This window comes from Canis aureus, chromosome 12 (genome assembly GCF_053574225.1).
Source record: "Canis aureus isolate CA01 chromosome 12, VMU_Caureus_v.1.0, whole genome shotgun sequence".
NCBI lineage: Eukaryota > Metazoa > Chordata > Mammalia > Carnivora > Canidae > Canis > Canis aureus.
The window spans coordinates 40,392,777-40,418,729 of NC_135622.1; the positions used below are offsets into that span (position 1 = coordinate 40,392,777).

Consider the following 25,953-nt stretch of genomic DNA (forward strand, 5'->3'; position numbering starts at 1 on the left):
CATCAACCCACCTCCTGCCCTCTCATGCCCTCCCCAGTACTTGCAGTTTTTAATGCCCCTAGGGTATTACAAAAGAAGAAATGCCAAGATGAGCTTTCAGAAATTGTGTATTTCAAGTTTTTATGTTTAATTAGTTAATACTTTTAACATAAAAAATACAAAGTTAGTGTATTGTGGTAATGAAAATAATTGCAGGATTTATTTTTAAGATGCCAATTCATGGTTCACAGCAGCTGTGTGGGTGGGTAATGGGTCAGAGAGATGGACCTTATCTTCTTTCCACATCACTGACTGTATGTTTAGACTCATTTCCCAACAATGGCAGAAATCTCTAGCCGAGGCCAGTTGTATGGTGGGCTTGGGCAGTGGTTCTCTGGCAGCCCTGTCCTTGGGTTTGGGCCTGGGCTTCAGGCCTTTCTCTCCCCTCCCCACATGGAATTCTCAGGACACACATCCAAGACCTGCTCCCACCTTCTAGATCCCACTCCAGATGTCTAGCGCCCCAGAATCCCTTGCCCAGATGGCCCTAGCCTGATGTCAGGACCTGCATGGATCTCCTGAGGGTAGACCATGTCCCTAGCACACACCTAGACCCAAGGGGGGTGCCATTTAAATGGCAATAACCAAGTGAGCGTGGATATGCAGATAGGGGAGTTCATGATGGGGGACAGAGCCAGGGCAGGAAGTAAAGGAGAGCAGGCACAGGAAACCAGCGCTGTATGTACCCCACTGGTGGAGCTCGTAGAATGTGGACCTCCATTCATCCTCTTCCCCAGTTCCCATCAATGCCAGGGAGGGGCCTGCTCTCAGCTGCCCACTCCCTAGTGTCCTACATGGAGTGTGACTTTTGTCCCCCTCCCCGGCCAGTGGGAACTGGCCAGCTCTCCAATGTCACAGTGGAGCTGAGCTCTAGTTTCCATATTTACAACCTGGAAGAGGGCTCTCAGGGACTCTAGACACTACTTGTGATTAAGCTTGATTAGGAGGAGCTAAGTCTGTGGCAGCAACAGCAAAGGAGCCAGAGAGAGTTGGTCGGAGAGCGTTGGATAACTTCTGTGAGCCTTTCATCATGTAGAATGGAGACAATAATAATAATAACATATCTAGTAGGATTCTTGTGAAGACTAAAGCGATCTGTGCCAAGCCACCAGGACAGTGCCTAGCACATAGTAAGTGCTCAGTAAATGTTGGCCGTCAATAACAGGATCCTGATTGCTGCATCCCCTCTGTGTGTACAGATGTCTTTCCCTTCCCTTATCCCAAAGGGAAGCGAATGGCGTGTGTAGGATGGTGATGTTCAAGGCCAGAGCAGCACTTCTTGATACATCCCAAGGAGGACATTTCATTACATTTATTATTTTAAAAATTAAATATATATAAATCTAGAAGTAGATGGAAGAGTATAAAGAACCCCCTGTAGCCATCCCCAAGTTTCAAGAATTCTTAACTCACAGCCAGTCTTTTATCCATCAGTAATTTCCATCTGCTCCCAAGAGAGTGCCTTCTGGTCTACGTCTTCTCCCAACACCAGCAGTTTGAAAAGGGACACAAGCATCCACTCGCAGGACCCAACCCCTAGGGGACAGCGGCTTCCACTGGGCTGGTGGCCCCATCCAGGTGTCCGGAACAGGGAAGGTTCCAGATCAGGAGAGGCAGTGCTCTGCCTGCAGGTGGTCTGGTGAAGCAGCAGCAGGACCTGAGCCTGCGGGCAAGGAGGGGACAGGCCAGGGCACAGAAGGACGCTGAAGATGTCACCAGTTCGTGGAAGTCAGGAGAGGGGCCAGGGTCGGGAGGTGGCTGCCAGGAGCTAGGGAAGGTGCAGAACAAGCATGAATGCCGGCTCAGCTTATGGGATACATGGTCTTAGAGCGGGGGTTGGGGGCCAGCCAGGTAAGGACAGGGCTCAGGCCCAGGAGCAGTAGCTGATGAGCAGCCTGGTCCAGAGGCTGAGGGTCAGCTGGCTAGCAGGGGTGGAGTAGAGAAGGGGTCCAGCCCTTGACAGGGTGGTCTCTGCAGCCTCCCCCCGCCCAGGGCATCCAGTTCACCTTTTTTGCCCCATGATGAGGCCTCTACCAGCTGGTTGCTCTCTGATCTCCAACATTTTGGAGACTGGGCGAGGAACATCCCTTGTCATGACCTTTCCTCTCCCCAGCCTCCCTGTCCGTTCACTTGTTCAGCTTCCCTCCGTATGGGAGCTCTGGGGCCCAGAGATGTGTTGGCCTCTAGTGCTGGAGTGCACATACCTCCTGGGGTCATTTCTGGTCATGACCTTCTGTCCCTCCGCACCTCTTCTCCTCCCCTCGGCACACTCCCTATTCCCTTTGTTGCACCATCTGCCTCTTATTAGAACACTCCTGTTTTCAGGACGCTGATTGGATTCCTTTTCAAAGAAGGGACATCCTAAAGACAGCTGGGGCTGACCTGCCAGGTAGCTGCTTATGGTGGCAAGTGTGGGGAATAGACATGGATCCAGACAGAGAAACTGGAGACTGCATAGCTGGGCTGGGGTGTTGTCCAAGCTTCCCCACCTCAAGTCCAGAATTGTTCAGCACCTCCCAAAGGCAGCCTGCATGCCCAGGCCAGGCCCCTTCCTGGACGTGGAGATGGAGACTTCAGAGGGGGCATGACCTGGGAGTCTCTGGCTATGGAGTCCCATTTTCCAAGGTGATTTTGTTGACGGTCTGTTACTGCTAGGACCCCTGGTGCTTTTTACCCAGCTGCACTAATGATCACACAGCCCCAGGAGTGTCCCACCAGGCTTCCAAGGATCTTGATGTGAACCCTCTGGCCTCTTCCCCTCCAGATATGGGCCTTCACATACACCCAGCAGATCCTCCAGGAGGAGCTGTGCCTGTCTGTTGTCACCGTGTTCCCTGGCGCCCCAGTGGTTCTTGTCATCTGTAAGAATGGAGATGACAAACAGGTGAGTGCTCAGTAGGTGCACCTGGGGCATGGCTACCTTCAGTGACGGATGAGACTACCTGTGTAGGTCTAAGTCCCACCTGCAAGACCAGGGAGAAACTTTAGAAGCAGAGGGGTGGATCAGAAAGAGGCCCTTCTGGTTAGGAGAGGAGGGCAGGGATGGTGGCAGCAGTGGTTGGCTCACATCCGGATGCCTGTGGACCTGGTTGAGCCACTATGGACACGCACATCTTGTACTCGCTTGTCTGGCTCTGACACCCACCTGGCATCCCAGAGCTCTACTCCTCCGGGGCAAGACCCTCAGAGCCACAGATTGAGTAGTACTCAACTCCTGGCCTTCAGGGGCCTTGGGCCGTAGCAGGGTGTCCACCAAGATTCATAGCACTCTGGATGCACCCATGTGGCCAGCCGAGCCCAAGTCATTGACTCCACACAGCTTCCTGCTGACTGCTTATTGGCATTAGAGAGATGGACATTTGGATGCCCTTTCTATAGCTCACTAGCAGTGTGAGCCACGGCAGGTTCCTGGACTTCGGTTCTCTGAAGTTGAAGATGCCCGCCACACGGGGCAGCTGTCTAGAGTGATTAACTGAAGTGGTCTGTGGCACCTGCGCAGTGGTGGTTCCCCCAAAACATGTTCGTTCTTCCTTCCTTGTCCCGTGAGGTCAAGTCTGGAGAGTAGTGGCATCAGATTTCTTGCCCCCCCCCCTCCCAACCTGGGCCCTTCATGTGCTAAAGCACTTTTGGAGGAGCACAGGTTTGTGGTGTTGGTGTTGGATGCTGCCTGGAAGCCTCTCTGCCCTCCTGCATCCCATCCCCCAGCATCCCATCCCCCAGCTCGCTCTCCCGAGTGCACATCGTTTCTCTGGTTGCTCCTGTAACTAATGTGCTTCCCATTTTCTGGCTTATTGCTTGGAAAGTTATTGCCTTCTAATGAGTTTTCCTAGCAAATATATTGATTTTTCCTTTTACTTTTTTATCCGGAAAAAAACCCACAAAAAAAAAAAAATGCAGAAACCAACAATAATACCTGGCAAAGCAATTAGTTGCAGCTTTATTCCTCTGTGAGACCATGAAGTCAAGTCTCTGGGTGACCCTAGCCACATGGTGTAAACATGTCTGATTATTCTGGAACTCCTGATATTATCAATAGATCCTGGACCTTTAGCCAGAGAATTTGGGTTCATGCTCTCTCCTCTCTGTCTTCTCAGCAATGGACCAAGACTGGTTCCCACATCGAGCACATAGCATCCCACCTCTGCCTAGACACGGACATGTTTGGTGATGGCTCTGAGAATGGCAGGGAAATCGTGGTCAACGTGTGTGAGTCATCACTTATGAGCCAGCACTGGGACCTGGTGAGCTCTTGAGGACCTGAGCCAGAACCAGCGGGGCTGTGGGTGACATTTCCCCAGATGAAAAGCAGACTGGGAATCAGGCTACAAGCAGCCCACAGCTACTGTAGATGCTCTGAACCGGGAGGTGGAGGCAAAGCCCCCCCGGATAGGAGCAGATGTCTCAGGGAGGATGGAGGAAGGGATTGAAAGCCAAGTGGGGCTCAGAGACAGATCCTACATGTTCTCCGTGCTGTTCCAGTTCCAGTCCTGGCCCCATCTGCCCTTCACTGGAATCTGGGGAGAGAGATCTCGTGGGGAGTGTTTATGTTGTTCCCTTTCTTTCAGAAGAGGCCAGAGAGAAAAGCCTTTTTTGTCACTAGGCCAAGACTAAATTGAGAAATAAAGAATGGAGGTTGTTTTCAAAACAAATAAAGGAACCTTGGAAGTTTTCTCTGTGCATCTCTTACTTTGTTTTGACTAATGCTAGCTTAGTGCCGACCTGGGTTCTCCATTCAGAGGGGATGCAGGAAGGTTGGGCCTCTTGGCAGAGTAGACAAAGAGGACAGGGAAATGGGAGACCTGTGCCCTCATCCTGGACTGCCACCCATAGGCTGTGTGACCTTAAACAGACACACACCTCTGGCCCTTCATCCTCCAATGTGTCACGTGGGGGAGCAGAAGCAGATCCATGGTTCTTCCCCAGGGATAGTGTCCCATCCAGAGAAATCATGTCTGTGCAGCTTCAGGAGCTCCTGGTGGGGTCCAGGCTTCCCAGCTGATTCTGACGCCCCTCTCTGGCTGGAACCACTGCCCTATATGTCTCTCTGGGCCCTTGTTGCTTTATAGCCTGTGGCCACTAGCTTGGGAGTTTCCTACTCTAGTAAATCCCCAGTATGCCCTGGGAATTAGGTACTGTGTTTGTCTATATCTATTAACTAGAGTTTGAGAAAAGAACCAATCTAGGGGTACTGGAGTGGCTCAGTTGGTTAAGCATCTGCCTTCAGCTCAGGTCATGATCCCAGGGTCCTGAGATTGAGGCCCATGTCAGGGCTTGCTGCTCAGTGGGGAGCCTGCTTCTCCCCTGCCCCTCCCCCCTGTCCTGAGCTCACTCTCTCATTTTCTCTCTTTCTCTCTCTCTCTCTCAAATAAATAAAACTCTTTAAGAAAAAAGATAACCAATCCGTATTGTTTTAAAATTCCCACATAGGCCCATACATTCTCTGCTGAGGTATGTTTGGTGTGAGCTATTTGGTAATGGTGTTAGTTATCTACTGCTGAGTAACAAATTATACCCCAAAACTTAGCAACTTAAAGCAATATAAGTTTGTTATCAAATGGTTTCTATGGGCCAAGAATCTAGACACAGCTCTGCAGGGTCTCTGGCTTCAGGCAAAGGCTGCAGTCAGGGTATTGTCAGGGACTCCTGTCATCTCCAGGTTCAACCAGGAGGATCTGTCCCAGGCTCACTCAGTGGTTGTTGGCAGGATCTGGTTGTCACAGCCTATTGGCCAGAAGCCACCCTCAGTTCCTTGCTATACAGGCCTCTCCAACACAACAGCTGACTTGACCGAAGCAAGCAAGCCCAGAAAGCAAGGGTGCCAGCAAGATGGAAGTTACAGTCTTCTAGAACCTAATCTCACAAGTTACTGTCTATCCCTTTTACCACCTTCTGTGTGATAGAAGCAAATCACTAGGCTCAGCCACCACTGAAGGGGAGGGAATTACACAGGAGAGCTGATGCCAGGAGGGTGGACCATTGGGAGCCATTTTTGATTCTGGCTGTCCCAGTAACTACTATGCCCTAAATAGGTATTTGTCTCCCCTTCACCCAGAAAGCCTTTGGTGAGGGCCACTGTTCAAGCTCATCATTACTGAGGATACTGCAGGGGTAGGAAACCCAGGGCTGAGCGTTCACACCCAGAATCTTCTCTGGAGGTTGTATTTGTTTATGCAATCCTCCTATTACCTTCTTTAGTTATGATTTGTCTCTTTTTGGGGGGCTATTTCATTCACTGCTCTGAAAAGGAGAGGAGGCCATGGGATAGATAAAGACATCTATTGAAGATGATCTAATGGCTTTTAGAGCTGTGTCCACAGGGTTTAAACTGGCCTTGCAGAGAAGAAGGAAAGACCAGATAGGTTCACCAGCACCCTTTCCCCTGAGAGGGGAAACAGGCGCTGCACTAAAATAACTCAAGGAGCCGAGGTCCTCCCCTATTCTCCCTCTGTATCTGTGCCTGTCCTTGAGTTCCCTGGTGGCAGGAAAGCTGTCTCTTGCCTTGCCTTATCACCATCATGGGGCTGGACACGTCAAGCTCTTAGTGAATGTTTTCCTAAATGGATGATTGGCAAAACTATTCCTTGTCCAAGATGAAATAACTTTACTCACATTTTACTAGCCCTGTAGAGTCACAGAGTGTAGGTGGCTCTAGGTCCCTTCTTGAACACCCAAGGAAATGGGGAAGCAAAAATGAGGCCTCTGTCCCAGGAGGACAAACATCTTTAACCAGGCTGCTTTGATGTGGCTGGAGAGCTAGCACTCAGCAATGCCATTGACTTTAGCAATCCTACCCACCCCCTTTTACTAGTGAAAGGACTTGGGGTAATAGTGAAGAGTAATCCACTAATGGAGACACAGACAGTTCACATGTGAGCTATAGGGCATATGTCTTAAGGCTTCTCTAGCGGGTTATGGGGGATAACTGATGAGGTGAATGAGAATCATGACAACCATGGAGAGTTATCCACCCTCTGTTCACTAAGCTGATGCTGATGATGCCAAAGCAAGAGTAATTTGTGATTTGAAGTCAGAAATAGCAATAGTACCAAATGTCTCCTAACTCAGGACAACACTAATGCCCTGATGGAACAGGGACCCACTCTGGGACACCTTGGCCTGCAGTCGCACAGCAGAGTGAGGACGCCCAAGCTTTACATGGTGGTTACATCTTTCAGTGGGTGCTGAATCAGAGGCCTTGGTCAACTCCGATCATTGAGTCTGAGTGCCAGATTTCAGTAACCTGGAAAAGCTCACTTCTTAGTAGACCACTAGTAGTCATGTGAAAGTAAAAATTTGTCAGATTACATCAGCCTATGAAAAGAGAAGGGACCTACACTCTTCATATTCTAAGGACTCAAAAAATTGAGACCCCTAAACTGAGCTTGGAGTCACTACCCTGGAGCGGTCTTACCACACTGCCAGGTGAGGAGGTGGCCAGTTGTGGTAGAAGCCCCCTCACCTAGGATCACATCTAGCTGGTGGGCTCAGCTACAAACAGTAAGGGCTCCTAAGTATCTTAAGGGTGTGATGTGCAAATTCAGTGGAAGAGATTTTATACATACATTTTTTATATATACTGGAAAGAAAAGAGGCAGGGGCTCTGGGCACACTCCAGGGTCTGGATTAGTGTTGGAAAGATGATGATCGAATGGACGGGCAGAAATCAGAACTTTTGGATATTTCTAGGAGCAGCATAGGTGACCAAGCTGGGTGCCATGTTGAATCTGAGCCTTGCTCTCTTGTCAGTTTATTTCCTTATATGCCATATAACTCCTTTGTATGAGCTCATTTTCAGCAGAACTCATTTTCTCTGGGCACCACGTGCCCAGGTTGTGGAGGCATGTCTCAGAGAAGGTTCAAATCTGCTTCTGTTTCTTCCCATTGATTTTAAACCAGTCTATACATTGATTTCTCCAATTGTGGTTTCCACTCTGTGAAAGTGATAGGAATTTGGACCCCTCATCTACATTGGGCACAAGCTTGGTTTTCAATCTTTTCTCCACCCAAATTATTGCCCTGCTGTCATCCCATCACCATTCACCCAGCTGGTAAGTGGGGATTGTTGGCCCTTTTAAGCAACCAACTGTATGTAGGGTCTTGTTTCTGGTTTCAGCCACCCAGGAGTCCATGGCCTTCATATCTTGCCTTTTCTTGGAGGTTTGGAACTCCAGCCATCTGGATTTGATTCCCCATCAGTTCACACTCACCACCTTGGCTTTGAATTCACATTCATTTTTTGGAATCTGGGATTTCCCCTTCCTTTCAAGTGCAGCTGTGATTTCAAATTGTTTTATTGTATTTTATACAATATTTACATATGTACGTGGGAGGGGACTTCCTATATCAGCTCAGACCAAAATTCCTTAGTATTGTAATTAGCTGTCACCACTGTCTTTCCCAATGGCTGCGGGACACCATATCTTAGTATAGACACTCAATAAATTTCTGTGAATGAGTGAGAGAATAAGCCTGTGATTCTTTAGTACCACTTCCTAATTACCTCCTGGCTATAGCTATCAGACATTAGGGTTTTAAAAAGACAGCAAAGACAGAAATGGAAGACCAAGAAGACAAATTTATAACAATGAAATCTTGTTATAATACCCATAGATTTAGGGATCATGCATATTTTACTTCGTAATGACAGAATTTAATACTGAAAGTGCTAACTGGAAAGAACTATCAGTAATGGAAATCTTTAATACTGCAGGAGAGCCCAGCAAGAGAGAATCTGTTCTATAAACTCTGGGGGATGGTGACAGGAGAGTAGACGGGCAGCGTTTGCATTTCATCTACAAGAATCTCAGGCATTTTTCCCTGGTATCTGGCAACATCAGTCCTGGCTGGCCCTCACGGAGAGACTCACCTTTACCTATGGTCCAAGTAGTTTGCCTATGCTGGATTTAAGTCCCCTGCCTTCCCCGACTCCACAGGCTGAGCCAGTGCCTACTGTGCCCCCAGGGAGCCAGTGCCCTAACCTGTCCGTTCCCTCTGCACGGTGACACACCTGGGCAGCATCCGGCACCCAGAGGACACAGTAAAGATGTGAAGGTTCCAGGAAAAGTCTAGCAGCTGTGTGGACACAGAAGCCTCTGGGGCATCGCAGGTGGCGCGTGGGAGCCTCTTCTCTCCAACACCCAGAGCCAACCTCCCAGGCTCCCTGGTGGTCTGAGGTCTCAGGCAGCGCGACTCGGATTAGCACAATCCCAAGCTCCGAGCGCTTTTCCATTTGCCATGGAGCCGACTAATTTAATGAAGCCGTCACAGCGCACACCTCAGGGCTTATTGGAAAAGGACTGGAGCACGACATTATTTCACAGCGGTAGATTGCATCATTTTCATTTCACGGCTTTCCAATGGGAAATAATAAAACAAAATTACAAACATAATGAAGAAAGAAAGGAAGGACAAAAAAAAAAAAAAACCCCAAAACCAAAACCTTGGGTGAGAGACACATCCTCTGTGCTGCGACAGGGCTGGTTACCTTATTCATTTGAGCCAGTAAATATTATCTGGCTTTGCTCCGCAGGAAGGAGCAGCCCCGGATGCCTCCACCTGCTGCTGGAGATAACAGGCTGCAATAGCTCACTGTCCAGCGCGGCGGGGAGCGCGGAGCACCCCTGCCCAAGGCTCCCTGCGTGGCCTCGTGAGAAGCTCCAGCCTCCCAGGGCACCTCCCTCCCAGGGTGGCTGCTCTGGCGAGAAGGGTCCCCCGACCGGGGGTGGGGGGGCCCGGGGGAGTGCACCAGGGCGCTCTGCTTCCCAACTCCCGCTTGGCACATCCCCAGCACCAGGAGGGAAGCAAGGAAGTCCCTGCCCCCATCCTTTTCTACAGGGCTTGGCTGTGACAAGGTGAGCTGACAGCCAGAGGCTAAATAGGAGACAACAGACTGAGGGAGCTGTGTTCCCAAACTGTTCTCATTCATGGTGTGGAGGCGGAGGTGTGAGATGAAGGGAGGCAGCCGGCTGAGCTGGGCCTTTTATTCTTTCCCGGCAGGCCTGTCCTTCAATGTGATGAGGTGCCCTGGGCCTGTCCCCACATGGAGGAGACTGAACCCCTTCCACCCACCCCTCCTGTCCTGTACTGAAAATGACTCTCTCCTTTGTGCATGCAGGAGCTGGAGGGGCCTCCTGCAACCTTCTCGCTTGTGCAGTCAATGCTGCCCCTTGAGCTGGTCCTTCCCCATTCACTGCGCAGTACCCTAGTTTCTCCTGCCCTGATTTAGGGGGAAAAGCCTTCCCTGAGCCTCTCCCCCTTTCCTTTGATCCACATGCTTCTCTGGAACCCAGTCGTTAGCCCCATGGCCTTGGGGCAGCTACTGTAGGCTCAGGTCCTCCTCCGTTGCTAGCTCTGTGACTAGAGACCAATTACTTCACTTCTCTGAACTCGATTTCCTCTTCTGTCAATGGGGCAGTCGTCATAGCTATCTCAGAATTTTACTGTGAGGTTAAGGGAAATGTGGAGTTCTCAGCACAGAGCCAGGAGTATACTCTGTCTTTAAAGATGTTTGTTGTCATTATAGTTTTATTGTGAGGATTGAACGTGGACATCTGGAGCAGAGGGCAGGGCTCATGTGTGTCAAAGGCTGAGCTCAGCCCTCAGAGGTCACTTAGAGGTCAGGCTGGGCCTGAGACTCCCCCTCCCCTATGTGGTTGCCTTAGGGTCACGGAGGACCCACCTCCCAGCGACACTGCTCTCTGGTCCGGAATTGGGGATGAGGGAGGGGAAGGAAGCAGAGAACAGTGTGGCCACTGGGGATCCTCTCACCAGTCCTGGCCCTTTGTTGCCTGCAGCTTTTCACTGTTTCTGCCCTTGGTGCTTGGTAGGTCTCTGTGTTCATTCCCCACCTGCACCCACTGCTCCGGTCTGTCACCTGCATACTGACCCCATGTGTGCCACAGTCCATGCTGAGCCCTGTAGGTTGTGGGGGGAAACCAGGCGCATCTTGATCCTGATGGAGGAGAACAGAAGATAAGCATGCACATAACAGAGGCTAGCAGAGCAGGTCTGGCCTTGCCCAGACCCCCAGAAGCTCCCCCTCGAACTCAGAAACAGTCATGCCACACCCCCAACACCCAGGAAACATATCAGCTCTGCTTCCTCCCCTCGGATCTTATATATGAGTTCTGCCTCTCTTCACTTACCAGCCCAGGACCTGCATGATTTTCCATTTTGGAGGCACCTCCAGATGCTATCAGACCACTGCACCCAGCACCCCATGCCCTGGGCTTGTACCTTCCTCCTGTCAGGGTCCCCAGCTCAGGGAATGGGGACTGATCTCTCACTAACTGGGGGGCAGTAGTTCTAGATCCACTAATGATCTTATAGGACACTCAGTCTTGAACAAGGAGAGAGGATGTCAAGGACCCAAAGCAGTTCAGACAGAATGTTGGATCAGAAAAGACTTTCAAAAAAAAGGACTCTGCGTTTCAGAGGAAGAAAAGGCCCCATATGAGATGAACTTGAAGCATAAGCCAGGTTTCAAAAAGATGGAGTGGGGAAGCATCCCTGGTGACGAGAGCAGCTGAGCAAAGGTGCAAAGAAGTGGGGGAAAGGTGGGTCTTTTTCAGGGAAAGTGGAGCAGGTCAACCAGCCTGTGGTGCAGAAGACATGGAAGAGAGTGTGGGTCAGAGAGGAGAGAGGAGGCCTCAAATGCCAAGCAGAAGATTCTGGCTTGATTGGGTAGGTAGCTGTGAGCCACTGAAGGTGTTGGAGCAGGAGAGTAATATTGACCAGAGTGCAAGAAGAGGAAGATGGGTTAAGTCGCAGGACGTAAGGTGCGATTCTGTGAAGATGGGCCTATTAGAGTCTCCAGAAATAGTCCAAGAGAGAGTACGAGGCCTAAACCATGTCCCTGTCCCTCAATGTGGAAGATAACACAGTGATTCTGAGCAATTGTGGTGGCAGACGTGACATGGGAGGGGGGCCAAAGGTGGGGAGAGCAGGTGGGGCCAGGGGGGAGAGGGGCCTCAGTGCTGAGGGGATCCTGTTCCGTCTGCTGAACAAATGCCTTCATGGTCCCATATTTAATTGTTCTATTTGAGTATCTGATAACCAGGCTTAATTAGTTAATTATAAAACATTTTAGACACACAAAGGAAGAATAGTAGCATAGCAACCACTTACACAGCACTTAACTCTGTGCTCGGCATTGTTCTGAGAGCTTTAAAGATTTTAACTTAGTCAATCCTCATGAAAGTAATAGCTATATGATAATAATACCACCATTATCTCTGTCCTACGAGTGAATAACTCGGGGGCCAAGAAGGTTAAGTCATTTACCCAAAGTCATGCAACTGGTAGTAGAAGTGAGATTCGGGTCCAAGGAGTCTTCTCCAGAGTTCGGGGTTCATCACCACTGGGCTCTGCTGCTCCTCTCCATAAGGATGAAAATCACAAATATCCTGCATTCCTGCCAGAAAGAAAATGACAGATGAAGCTTTAAATTAAGTATTTCTGCACGTTTAACTACTGGTTAGCCACACTGACCTCAGATTCATTCACCCACCAACCATTTGTTAGGTGAAGAAGGGAGAAAGGAATTAGCACTCAGTGAGCTATTACCATGTGCCAACTGTATGCCGACGTGCTCTGCCTTCACTGTTTTATTAGATGCTCGTAGCCGCCTGCTGAGGTAGGTATCATCCTCATGATTTCCCAGATTAGGAATTTGAATCTCCAAAAAGTTAAATAGCTGGTCAAGGAGGCCCAACGTATACAAGTGGCAGGCCTGCTTCTCAGTGACCACGCGGCCTCCCAAAGCACGTGGCAGTTCAGCCCCCCGGATGTAGATGGAGATCGCCAAGCAACAAATATTTACTAGGTGCCTGTTATATGGCCGGCATTATGCCTGGCCGCCAGGCCTTGCCCTCAAGAACAGCAGAAGAGAGAAACAGGTTTTCTTTCAGAAAGATTTGGGACAGGAGGACGATGTGCTCCCAGCTGTAGCAGAGGTCACTAGAGTGCAAGGACCACCAAGGAGGGAGGGGGAAAGCTTCGCAGGGGATGGGATGGCTGGTAGGACAAGAGGAAGACAGGGTACAGCCCCAGCCCCAGGAACCCACTTTTGCTTCTCCACACTGTCTTTCGGTACCTGCCTCAACCTGGCTGTAGTAAAACGGACTCATTATCTTGAACTTTTGGCCATGTGTTCTGTGGTTGTAGAACATGGAGCTGAATGAAGGCAGAGTCAGCCCCTAGGAGGCCCCTTCCAGGCCCTGCAGGATGAGGGGTATGGGGAGGCTAGCTGTCCCCTGCGTCCCCAACGGTCGGTCCCCTTGCGTCCTCAAGGAATGTCTCACATCTGCCTGTGCTCCTGTGTACCCACGGCCCCCTCTGCAAAGCTGCTGGAGCCCTTCCTACATGAGCTGCACCTCCTATTTATGAGTCCCCCCCCCCCCACACCCACTGCCATTTCTTTGCAAGCTCCTTGAAAGATGGGCCCCGCACGGCATCCAGCAGGGTCTGGCTCTCAAAGTGTGCTTGCTGAACTGAATCGCCCCGAATGGACCGAACCAGGTTTTCCACACAAAGCCACTCCTTCCTTTGCTCCCGTGTCTGGTGCCAGCAGGGACCATATACATCTTTCCTTCCAGAGCAGGCCCTGGCAACTTGGACAGCACAAACAGGCCATACATAGTTGATTCTAACCACCAAGAATTCTTTCTGTTGGATCACAAAGCAAATGAAAACCTCTCAAACCAGCCTCTGTTGACGGAGAATGGGGAATTGATGCTACAAATTTAACAGGAACCTAGAATACCCAGAAGCTGCCTTGAGGGAGCTCCTGGCTGTCCGTAGGGTTGTATGGCCTCCCTGAGCAGGACCGGCCCATCTGAGAATGGCAGGGCAGTAGGCAGGAGTCCAAAGGATGACCACTGACTGCCATCCCCTGCTACAGTTGGCTTTGGATGACATCCTGACCAAGTGGGTTTCAGGGTGACAGCCTACCTGTGAAGTGGAGTCTGGAGAGGGGACCTCATAGGGAGGCAAGGTGGGCACTGGCAAACATGTTCCAACCATGGGACATAGTTCACATCCCGGAACCAGAAGCTCCAGTGTGAGAACACGTCTTGGAGATTAAGTCCCTGTGTGCTGGAGATCCAGTGTGGCCAGACGGGAATTCTCTGTGATAAAACAAAGTCCTACCTGGGAAAACCGGTTTGATGACTGTGCCTCTTCTCTGGCCATTCTTTCTCGTTACAACAGCCCAACAGCATGGCCTTGAGTTCTCTATTTCTCTGGTAGGATGGAAGAAAAATCTAGACTCCTGAGCACGAACAGAACTTTGAAGGAGCATTTCCAGTCCAACTCCAAATTCTTGGCAAACCGGTACCCAAATCGTCGCAACCACTTGCTTCCATTTTGAAATGTCTGTAGAAATTGCTCTTAATTTGCTCAAACCAGTACTTAGCAGGTACCTACTTCATGCAGGGAGCCAGGTCTTCTGAGGCTGCAGTGAAATAAAATGCCCACACCCTGCCCATAACTACCTTACAAGGGAAGTGTTGGTTTTCCCATCCACAGAGCAGGACTCCGTGTTCCAGGGCAAGGTAGTAACTTGTCCGAGGACTCAGTGAGCCCTGACAGCCCGCACAGCCGGGCTGAAATCCACCGCTTTCGGCTCCAGATCCCAGGCCCCTGTTCTTGTTCCCTTTATTTCCAAGAAAGTTTACCTTTTGAAAACCTAGTCAAGAAAAACAGGAGCATGATATAGTATAAGTAAGAAGTTCAAAATGTAACACATTTTCAAAGTTATCTTTTCTGTTCATGATGAGAAAAGCTGAGGTTTTGAATTGATAACGGCTAGGCCAGTCAGATTGAAAGAAAAAAAAAAAAAAGATTTAGGCCACCACTAAGGGCTGTTACCAGCTATCTTTGTCTTGTTAAAAAAAAAAAAAAAAAAAAAACCCACCTCAAATTTACATTTAATTATTTGTTATCCGAAGAATACTTGTTTGAAGTCATGTTTACATACAGAAATCTCCTATTCCACATGTACTCCCTTTCCCCAGAGGCATCCATCCTTCATACTTCTAGGGTTTTCCCCTGGCATTTACCTCTATAATTGAATATTATACAGCTGTTTCTTGAAATATCAATTTTAGACATTATCTATTGACTTTGTGCCATGGGAGATAAGGACTTAGTTTTTCCACACCACTGCCCACATTGCTCTCCTTTTATCCCAGTGGCAAATTTATAAAATAAATTTTGGCAAAATCAATAATCAGCACTTATACACCGAGCCAAATGGTGAATTACAACCAAACTCCTTTCTTGTACAATCTTTTGTTTTTCCTAGAATTAATCATTGCTTCATCTTTTTCATTTCTCTGGTTTTCTGTGAATCTCTCACACTTTTCTCTGAATTTCCCAACATGTCATAATACTACTTGCTATGATCTCAAACAAATCCTCATTCCTTTTTTTTCTTCTTTCCTTAAGAATTTTCCCTCAAGAGGCTCTCTGTTCAGATGTTCCAATGTTACTGGTTGTTCTCTCTGCAGGTTGCCTGACATCCTGGCAATTCTCTTCTCTGATCTCTAATTTTGGCTCCCCTCTTTCCTGGGTCGTAGTTCCTATTTCTTCATTTCCTTTCTTTCTTTCTTTCTTTCTTTCTTTCTTTCTTTCTTTCTTTCTTTCTTTCTTTCTTTCTTTCTTCTTCTTTCTTTCTTTCTTTCTTTCTTTCTTTCTTTCTTTCTTTCTTTCTTTCTTTCTTTCTTTCTTTCTTTTCCTAGACAACATCCTAGAGTATGTTCCTAAGAAAGGGGGGTAAACTTTTTGAACTCGAATTTGTAAAGGTAAAATTCTTGAATTGTAAGAATGTCTTTATTCTACTTCACATATCTTCTGTACTTTGGTTGTATATAAAATTCTAGGGAAAAAGCATTTTCCTTCAGAATTCTGAAGCCATCATTGTCGGAACTGTCTGAGATTTTGCCCTTCTTGCTAGCGACAGGCTGGCCTGCCACAGTTTCATGGAGGCTGCCAGAAGACACAAGACTGCTGGGTCAGAGCTAAAGGATAGTTATTACTCACAGTAACGGGAGGAGTCAGAATGTCTGCACATTTTGCAGTGATTCCCCTCACCTCCGTTCTCATAAGGGGCAGAAATAGGGCCAAGTGATACCTGCCCACACACAGGGAGTTGGATTATAGCAGGGGAACCCTGAGCTTAGGGAACCTAAATCTTTTATAATGGGCATGTCTGCCTTTTGCTCTGGAAGGAAACACTATTGCCACTGTCAGTGCCTCTCTCATAAGACATTGAGAAATCCAAGAGACACAGGCAAATCATCTGCCGAAATTTGTTTCCTTGCCTCTAGCTTCTGCTGCCACTTCTGAGCTTCCATCGATACCAGCAAAGGTTTCTTACCTTACCTTCTTATTTCCTCCCTGAGAGACTTTGGACCATCTCCTTATTCCTGGTCTTCTGATATTTCCAAATGTCAATTTGGAGACTCTTATAGCCTACATTTCTGGAGATTGTTCTAGTGCTATTTCTTTGGTTGTTAGATGGTTTCTTTCTCCCTTGCACCCCCTTATGGAATTCCCTAGTTTTCTTTGCATTTGTTTTGTTTGTTTTGTTCTCTTTTAGTTGGGAGGATTTCCTCAATTTCCTACCAACTGTGGACATAAGAGTAAATGTAAGAAGGAGACACTAAACAGCCTAACAGTCTGTGTGCATGGGCAGGACTTGCCACCTGGTGAGCTGAAACAGAGTGATCACAGGTGATCTGGCCTTTTCATTGTCGGGGGGATCCCCATGGTCAATATCAGTATGTGTTTGTTCTTGGTTCCTCCTATTTCTCTAAAGAACAATCTGATGTCAGACTTGAATTTCTGGACACAAGTCAGGGGAAGAGAGCTAAGGCTACCACAAGTCAGCAAGCATATTTTTATGAAGGAAAAGAAACTTTTTGAACTTCACATGCCATGGGAGATAAGGACTTAGTTTTTCCACACCACTGCCCACATTGCTCTCCTTTTATCCCAGTGGCAAATTTATAAAATAAATTTTGGCAAAATCAATAATCAGCACTTATACACTGAGCCAAATGGTGAATTACAACCAAACTCCTTTCTTGTACAATCTTTATTGTACAAGAAATATTTTTATGAAGGAAAAGAAATATGCATGATAAACCAACTCCCCATGACCTTTGTGTCCTCACAGTAGTCCTACCCGCATTCCCACTGTCTCAAGGGGTGGACCTTAGCTTAGTTACAGCTTATTATGGTGTAGAAGAAATTCACTAGAAATTCATCAAATCAGCGGAATGTATGATTCAAATACATACTGATGAAGTCCCAATAGTTCATTTTTGCTTTTGTTTTTCTTGCCTTCATGGATGAATCTTGCAAGAAGTTACTGCGGCCAAGTTCAAAAAGGGTGTTGCCTGTGTTCTTCTCTAAGATTTTGATGGAATCTTGTCTCACATTTAGATCTTTCATCCATTTTGAGTTTATCTTTGTGTATGGTGAAGAGAGTGGTCTAGTTTCATTCTTCTGCATGTGGATGTCCAATTTTCCCAGCACCATTTATTGAAGAGACTGTCTTTTTTCCAGTGGATAGTTTTTCTTCCTTTGTCGAATATTAGTTGACCATAAAGTTGAGGGTCCACTTCTGGATTCTCTATTCTGTTCCATTGATCTATGTGTCTGTCTTTGTGCCAATACCACACTTGCATGATGACCACATCATGACCACAGCTTTGTAGTACAACCTGAAATCTGGCATTGTGATGCCCCTAGCTATGGTTTTCTTTTTTAAAATTCCCCTGGCTATTCGGGGTCTTTTCTGATTCCACACATCTTAAAATAATTAGAGGATGTGGAGAAAGGGGAACCCTCCTGCACTGTTGGTGGGAATGTGAACCTGTGCAGCTACTCTGGAAAACTCTGTGGAGGTTCCTCAAAGAGTTAAAAATAGATCTGCCCTACGACCCAGCAATTGCACTGTTGGAGATTTACTCCAAAGATACAGATGCAATGAAACGCTGGGACAACTGCACCCTGATGTTTATAGAAGCAATGTCCACAATAGCCAAACTGTGGAAGGAGTTTGTCCATCAAAAGATGAATGGATAAAGAAGATGTGGTTTATAAAAAAAAAAGAAGAAGAAGAAGAAGATGTGGTTTATGTATACAATGGGATATTACTCAGCCATTAAAAACGACAAATACCCACCATTTGCTTCGACGTGGATGGAACTGGAGGGTATTATGCTGAGTGAAATAAGTCAATCAGAGAAGGACAAACATTATATGGTCTCATTCATTTGGGGAATATAAAAAATAGTGAAAGGGAATAAAGGGGAAAGGAGAAAAAGCGAGTGGGAAATATCAGAAAGGGAGACAGAACATGAGAGACTCTTAACTCTGGGAAACGAACTAGGGGTGGTGGAAGGGGAGGTGGGCGGGGGGTGGGGGTGACTGGGTGACGGGCACTGAGGGGGGCACTTGATGGGATGAGCACTGGGTGTTATTCTATATGTTGGCAAATTGAACACCAATAAAAAATAAATTTATAAAAAAAAAAAACAAATACGTACTGATTCACACTAACTGTGCTTTCTCACACAGACATTGTCAGTCTTCCTGGGTCTGTCTGTGGGGAGGGGTAGGTAGTAGATCTGGTACAGGACATCAAGAGAGATTCTGGGGTCCTGATGACAATATTTCCACATGGAACTTCCTGAAGAAAATGACCGCTTTCCTTTCTCGTTTTATGTCATTTGACCTTGGTTTCTTGATCTTCAAGTTGGTGTTTGCCCTTCTTTTTAAGGATTTTTCTTTGCCTAGTGTTTGTGAGCTAGTCACTCTCACTTTCTGAACTCCTGGTTCCCATGTCTTGCAGACCTCTTACCTCTTGCCAAAACTTCATTAAGTCTTAAGTTTCAAGGTCACTTCCTTTGTCACCACCTGCACATGTGCTCGTAGAACAGGAAAGCCCATAATCTCTTCCAATAGTGCATCTGACTTACTCTATCCAAATCTCAGTGGCTGGAGCCTGGGAACTAGTATTTTGAGAAGATACCTTACATGATTCATTCTGATGTCCTCCTAGTTGACAGGGATTTGTATACTCTTGCCTGTCATGACTAATGCCTGAATTTGGAGTTCTGACATCCTCCTAGGCCACGTGTCTCTGGTGCAAACCTGTGCACTCAAACCTCTGCCAATCTACTGCCCTGACTGGACAGAGTCTAAATGCCAGACCCTAAACTTTGCATCACCCCCCAACTCCCCAACTATGGTCCTCCCACCCTGACCCTTTCCTGTCCTCGCCCAGGCCCCTGGTCTCAGACTGGTTTGGTGGGCTTACTTGCCCTTGCCAAGACCCATGTCCTTCCACCATCTCCCCCACTACCCCCCACTCCCCATATGCCCACATCCTGGAATCTTGCCCCACTCTATGTGCACCATCCTGATCTGCCTGTGCACAGGTCCCATAAATAGAAAGGATGCTATTGAGTGTTACAATAGTCAGTCTGAGGAGAAAGCCATGGCTTCCAGTTGGCATTGCAGGGGGTGTCACATTGAAACAGGATTTCAGCCAGGCTTTTTGTATATTCCAAGAGGAAAGTAAAGTCCAATCTAGAAAATACTCACCAAAAGCCTCCTGCTGTTACAATACAGGTACAACTATAATTACTATTCCTACTAATCATCATAGATTTTATTGAAACCCTACTCAAAGATAAACCTTTCATATGTATGTGTCTATGTATACATACATACCTTGTATATGTATTTACATGTATTTGAGATTTTTCAACAAACCTACAAGGCATGATTATCCCCATTTTAGAGATGTGAGCAATTAAGCACAGAGAATTTTTCTTCTCAAAGCAAGAAAGTGCTAAAAGGAAGCCTGGCAGCCCAGTCTCCTGACTGGTTTCTTTTCCCCTTGCCATGTGCTCCCGCTGTTTCCCTGTAATTAAAGAATCAGCTCCTCCCTCTGAGAGGACCAGCCTCCGCTTTCTCTTCCCAGGGAGACATCTGCAAATAAAACTCACATCAAATCACTGTCTCCCCCTCAGCATGTAGACCGCAGACTCCTCCCTCTTGGGGGTCCATTATTTTGGGAGGTGAAGTGTGGCTAATAGTGATATTGATAATTGGTGACCAGGAAAGCTATCTGAAAGGCAAGGTGGCATGGCAAAGCTGCAAGCCCATTTCACTTGACACCCTTTCTTTTCATTCCCCAGAGCTGTCTGAGGCCTTTGCTCAGAAACTGAAAACATTCATGGTTCGATGCAGCCCCAGATCTGAATTACTCTGTAAAAATTAAGTGCTTTTAGAGTTAGGCAAGCAAGAAAATATTTGACTTTTGTTCTAATGAAAGCTATTGTTAACATTTAAGATACAGAAAATAACCATACATTTGCACTTCAGACTCTAGGATTTGCCAGCATGCTGGGGTATGCAGACTTTCAAGTGTACCATACATGAAAATCTAGGTTTCTGGAAAAGTTAAACTACAGGAGATTATTTAACTCTTACAAAAATACATTTTGTACAGGAATTCCAACAATTTGAAAACCTGAATCCTTCATCAGGCCCTGCCACCTACTGGCAGAACCTCTCTGCCCCTCAGTGTTCATTTCTGTAAAATGGGGAGATACGGGATGAGGGTGTCTCACCTGTACTACAATGCTGGTATGAGAATCTAATGAGATACAGAGTGTAACACAAGAGGGGCTGTGGAAAGAGAAGGTACATTCTACTTGAGGGAAGTAGAGGGCTGGAGGAAAGGGGAGGAGGAATTTCTTTTCCAGAAGTGATACCCCAAGTTGTTGGGAGACCAGTCTCCACCTACATAAACTGCAAACAGTCTGCTCTTAGCTGCCAGCAAAATGAGAGTTGTTCCATTATCCTGCACAGTATCAGCTTGCCGCCCTGCTATTCGGTTAAAAGTAAAGCTCCTGAGTACATTTTAATTTTGATCATTAGTTACAAGATTTTCTTGTTAATTCTGATTCAGCAGATTTTGCTGAGACAGCTCTATTTTTTTCCCTTTTATTTTGGTTGTGCTGCACAGAGCCTATTCAGACAGACAATAAATCCGGGTAGCTAACCTCCCTCCCAGGGATGAATCATCTGCAACTTTGGAAAGGACACAGCCATGAGGATGGTGAGGAGGGTCCTCCTCCCAGGTTTCTTTACAGGTAACTCTGGGGGACCTTTGTGATTCTGGCCCCAGGATACAAACCTGCCACTGGATTACAACAGGGATAACAAGACTCCCCCCAGAGCTCAATAGCAGGCAAATCAGGGGGAAAAAAAAATAGAACAACCCAGGACACTCAGCAAAATCAGTTCCTGCTTTCTGCTGCTTTTATTAGATCACAGGTATCATGTGTCTGAATTTGCTGTAGATTTATCTAACCTGGAGGCACCAACAGAATTTTGCAACCAGCACAATTGGTTTGGGAGCCCTGTACTTCCCCCTCCTTTCCTTCCTTGTGTAACTCTCCATGGCCACTGACATGAGTAGGTTTATTGTTCTCTTTGGTCTGATAGGTAACCTCCCCCTGACCTTGAACCTAGGACAACAATGAGCTCATCCATGCTAGAATGTTGTTCGGGTCAGTTGTAATACCCTTCCCAGGGACCGGTGGTATTTTTAGACATTCTTGAGAAGAGCTAGCACTCATGGACGTTTTAGCTTGTGCTAGGCACTTTCCATGACACTTTTTATATATTAACTCATTTAAATGCCGTCTCAACCCTGTAAGCTAGGTATAATTATTATCCTCAGATACAGATGGGGGAACAGAGGCACAGAAAAGCTCAATAGCTCTCTGTAGTTGCCCTTGTTAGTGAGTGCAGAGCTGGGATTTGGTCACCAGTTCCAGAGTCCATACCCTTAGATATTACACTTTATTGGTGAAACTTGATGTTGTCACAAGATATTGCATGGAGTGGCCTGATGACAATAGCAGGACAGCTCCATCTCAGGGGAGAGAGCAGGCCTGGGTCAGACCTATGACAGGAATGAGGCTGGAGCTGGAGAAACAGACCTCGTTGATTGGCCCAGAGGAAGTCCTGTCTAATGGCATCCAATCCAGGGCAAGAAGTAGCATCTCAGTCAAGCAGCCCACATCATGGAGCCTAAATAGAATGGAAAGGTGTCCCAGACCAACAGATAACCCAGGAGAAGAAACACTGGGCCATGCAGCCATCAGGGATAATAGCCAGCAGGCTACAGAACCCAGGTCAGACCCCAAGCTGAGGTGGGCTTGAGAGCAGGAGCTAAGAGTAAGTTAGGAATCTCTGCCTCACCTCATAGACAAAAATTAATTCAAAATGAATCAATGACATAAATACAAAGGCTAAAGCCATAAAACTCCTAGCAGAAAACATAGGTTAAATATTCATGACCTCAGTTTTGGTAATGACTTCTTGCATATGACACCAAAACCATAAGCAACACAAGAACAAAAAGTAAGATAACTGGGACTCCATCAGAATTCAAAGCTTTTATGCATCAAAGGCCACCATCAAGAAGATGAAGAGACAACCTACAGGATGGTTGAAAATACTTGCAAATCATAGATCTAATAAGAGCCTGGGATCCAGAATATATAAAGAACTCTTACAACTCAACAACAGAAAGGCAAACAATCCAATTTTAAAATAGAGAAAGGAATTACATCAACATTTCTCCAAAGAAGGCCTACAGATGGCTAGTGAGCACATGAAAAGATGCTCCCCATCACTAGTCATCAGAAAACTACAAATCAAAACCACGAGGAGATAACCCTTCATACTCCCTGGGATGACTATGATCAAAAAAACAGAATAGAAGTTTGGACAAGGATGTGGGGAAATTGGAACGCTCATACCATACTGGTGAGAATATAAATGTTCAGCTTCTGCAGAAAACAGTTTGGTCGTTCCTCAAAAAGTTAAGCATAGAGTTTATGGTAAGACCCAGGCATTCCACGCCTGGGTATATACCCCCAAAGAACTGCAAATAGTTACTCAAACAAATATACGTACATGCACATGCATATTCATGGCAGTCCCTATTTACCATAGCCAAGAGTGGGAATGATAGGAATGTTCAGCAATGGATGAATGGATAAACAAATTACGTTTTATGTGTACAAGGAGATGTTATTTCACGTGAGAAGGAGTATAGTGCCAATACACGCTACAATGTGGACGAAACTCAAAAACATCATGCGAAGTGAAAACAAAAAAGCCCGATGCAAAAGTTCTCATATTGTGTGATTCCATTTATATGAAATATCCAGAATAGGTAAATCCATAGAGACAGCAGATTGGTGGTTGCCAGGCAATGTGGGGAGAAGAAAATGAAAAGTAACTGCTTAATGGATATGGAGTTTCCTTTTGGAGTGATGAAAATATTTTGGAACAAGATAGTAGTGGTTATACAACATTATGGATGTACTAAATGCTACTGAATTGCTCACTTTAAAATGGTGAATTTTATATTATGTGAATTTCACTTCAATTAAAAAAAAAAAAAAGAATAAGTTAGGCCCCTCCAATACTCTTGGCACCAGGCAGGGACCAAGACAGGTTCCCAGGTAGTTGAGCAAAGATATAAACAACAGGGCGAAGTCTTGGGCACCAAGCAGAGCCCCAGGATATTGGGTTGGGGCTCCTGAGCAGGTATAGCCCCTGGGTTGGGGGCAAAGCCAGCAGGAGAGATGGACTGAGCCCAGGGCGGGCAGGGAGGAACCTGGGATCCCTTTCCGGGTGGGAGGTTACCCCCAGCAAGGAGAGCAAAAGGGAGTAACCATGGGACACAGGGAGCTTCTACGATTTGGGGCATTTCTGGCCTCCCTTCCACAAGTTGCGTTAGCCTGGAGCTTCAGATGAATGCATTTGGCGGATAATGGATCCCAAACAGAGAAACAAGGGGGAGGAGTGGTGAAGGAGGGAATGTTCTGTTGTTGTTTGGCAAATGAACAAAACAGCTGGAGGTAAAGCTTTTGTTACAGGCTGCCATCTCTGATTCATGCGCCTTTATAATCCTGACTACGATTTGAGGGAGCCAGGAAGAGTGATTATTACCTCTCTGGCTGCACCCACCAGCATGGGGTTTATTAGAAGTAGACGGCCGTTTAGCAATGTCAGGGGCACGTCGTCGTTATGAAGAACAGGCCCCTCCTGGGTGAGAGCCACCGCTCCTCCTTGGATGCCCAAGGCAGCGTGCTCAGGAGTGTGAGGCCAGACTGAACTCTGGCTGCTAGCAAGGACCTGGGGCCTAGGGGAGGGGGCGGTTGTTGAGCCTGAAACGTGGGGCAAAGCCTCCATGTCTGAGTGAAGCTTGGTTTTGAGGGTAGGGAGTGGGATCGCTCTAACTTCCCCTCGGGCCCTCAACTAGAAGTAGCAGGAAAGGCCAGGAATTTACGGAAAGGAACAATAGGCCTTTGACACCTCCACCCACACCCCACCCTGGGCTCCTCCCCTACTCCTTCCTATGCCTCTCCTTCTCCTGTACCCTCAGGCTGCCTTTTGCCCACTGAGCTCCCCAAAACTGTCAACTTCTCTACCTAGACTCTAAAGCCAAGCTGAAAGCTGCTGTTCCAGGAGTAGGGGGTGGTGAACTCAGGCCACCTCTTCCTGGGACTTCACTGCTCCCTCTATGGTGGGCCTTTCTCTCCGTCCCCACCTGCCGCCATCCTACCCTGCCTGGAAGGCCAACTTGCGTGACCTCCGTTTTGAAATCTGTCTTGGCTGCCCACCCAGATGTGCTGTCCTTCCCTCTAAATAACCTAGAACCTGCTTGTGTCTCTCTGAAGGCTTGTCCTATTGCGTCTCGCCTGGTGGTTATTTCTGGACTTGTCTTGCTGCTCTTAGGTAAGGCTGTATGTCCACCTCTGAATCATCTCCTAGGGCCTAGCATACAAGAGATGGTATGTGATTGAATGAAGGAATACAGAGGTGAATGAATCCTTCCAACCTGATTATGTGGAAGAGTCTCCAAGACACTGCTGACCCATCCGGGAATCTCTGTGCCACCAGCTGTGTGTCATGGTGCAGAGAGCCCAGCTATAGCTTTTCACTGAGAAAGTGTGTGGGAAGGAAGAAGGGCAGAGGCTCCAGAGCCAGGCCCTCTAGCTCTCTGGGGAGTACCCTGGCCTTTTGCTATCCCATCAAAGGGGCCTGCACTGGAAAGCAAAAATAAAGGGAGTCCCTTTATTTATTCTTTGTCATCTGAATCCCTTTTTAATTTATTATTTATCATCCGAGTCCCTTTTTTATTAAAACCAGACTGAGTCCTAGACATGCCAGGACTTCAGTTACATAAGCCACTGAGGAAGGGGAGAGAGGCTGGAGCAGGTGAGGATGAGGGCAGGCAGCAGGAGTGCTGGGGACAGCAGCACAGTTCCTGTCACCTGCCGGGGTTGCAGGAGAAAGCCAGGTGGAGTTGGCAGTCCACAAGGCAAGGAAATGGCTTGCAGGATATTGGGCCCCCAGCCAGGTGAGCCAGGCCTTTTGATTGAGACTCAGCACAGGACATGAGGCAGGTGCTCCTCTTCCTCATAGCCTGAGCAACTCGAGCAGGCCAGGGAGGGGCGGGCGCCAACACGCCAGTCCAGGCAAAGGATTTGCCCTGAGCCCAGGCAGACACCTGGTAAGGGTGGGCAGGTTAACTCCTGACCCTGGGGAGCCAGTGGCTGATGCTGTGTGCCCTGCTGGGAGTTAGAACTGGTTCAGCTCCGACGGGGCCAGGCTTACGCTCTCCTGGGCTGCAGGTCTGGAGGGCTGGCAAAGGCAAGGATTGCCCCCCAGCACCCATTCCCATGACTTTTCTTCCCTTGAGCCCTCTTCTCCCACCTTGAATTCCAAGAAACAAAGCAGGAAGGGAGAGAATCGAACCAGCCAAGGAGGGGTGGGGGCAGGGGCAGGGAATGGTAGAAGTAA

General features: G+C 47.5%; 1 protein-coding gene and 1 long non-coding RNA gene across 4 annotated transcripts in view; one reads left to right on the forward strand and one right to left on the reverse strand.

Annotated features, from left to right (window-relative positions):
• Positions 1–4,708, forward strand: part of GALNT14 (polypeptide N-acetylgalactosaminyltransferase 14) — a 205,213-nt gene extending 200,505 nt beyond the window's left edge. For both annotated transcript variants that reach the window (XM_077843700.1, XM_077843699.1), the window contains 2 exons: positions 2,804–2,923; positions 4,134–4,708. In XM_077843700.1, the coding sequence (XP_077699826.1) occupies positions 2,804–2,923; positions 4,134–4,170 (157 nt within the window). In that variant the 3' untranslated portion in view covers positions 4,171–4,708. The remainder of the gene's footprint in view (positions 1–2,803; positions 2,924–4,133) is intronic.
• Positions 4,709–8,372: 3,664 nt separating this feature from the next.
• Positions 8,373–14,734, reverse strand: LOC144324682 (uncharacterized). Of its 2 annotated transcripts, none has more exons than XR_013390110.1 (3): positions 14,188–14,734; positions 12,322–12,451; positions 8,373–10,990 (listed from the first exon to the last, which is right to left on the reverse strand). It is a non-coding gene; the product is annotated as an uncharacterized LOC144324682 (long non-coding RNA). The 2 variants fall into 2 exon arrangements; XR_013390111.1 differs by having other exon boundaries at positions 13,990–14,734.
• Between the last annotated feature and the right edge of the window lie 11,219 nt (positions 14,735–25,953).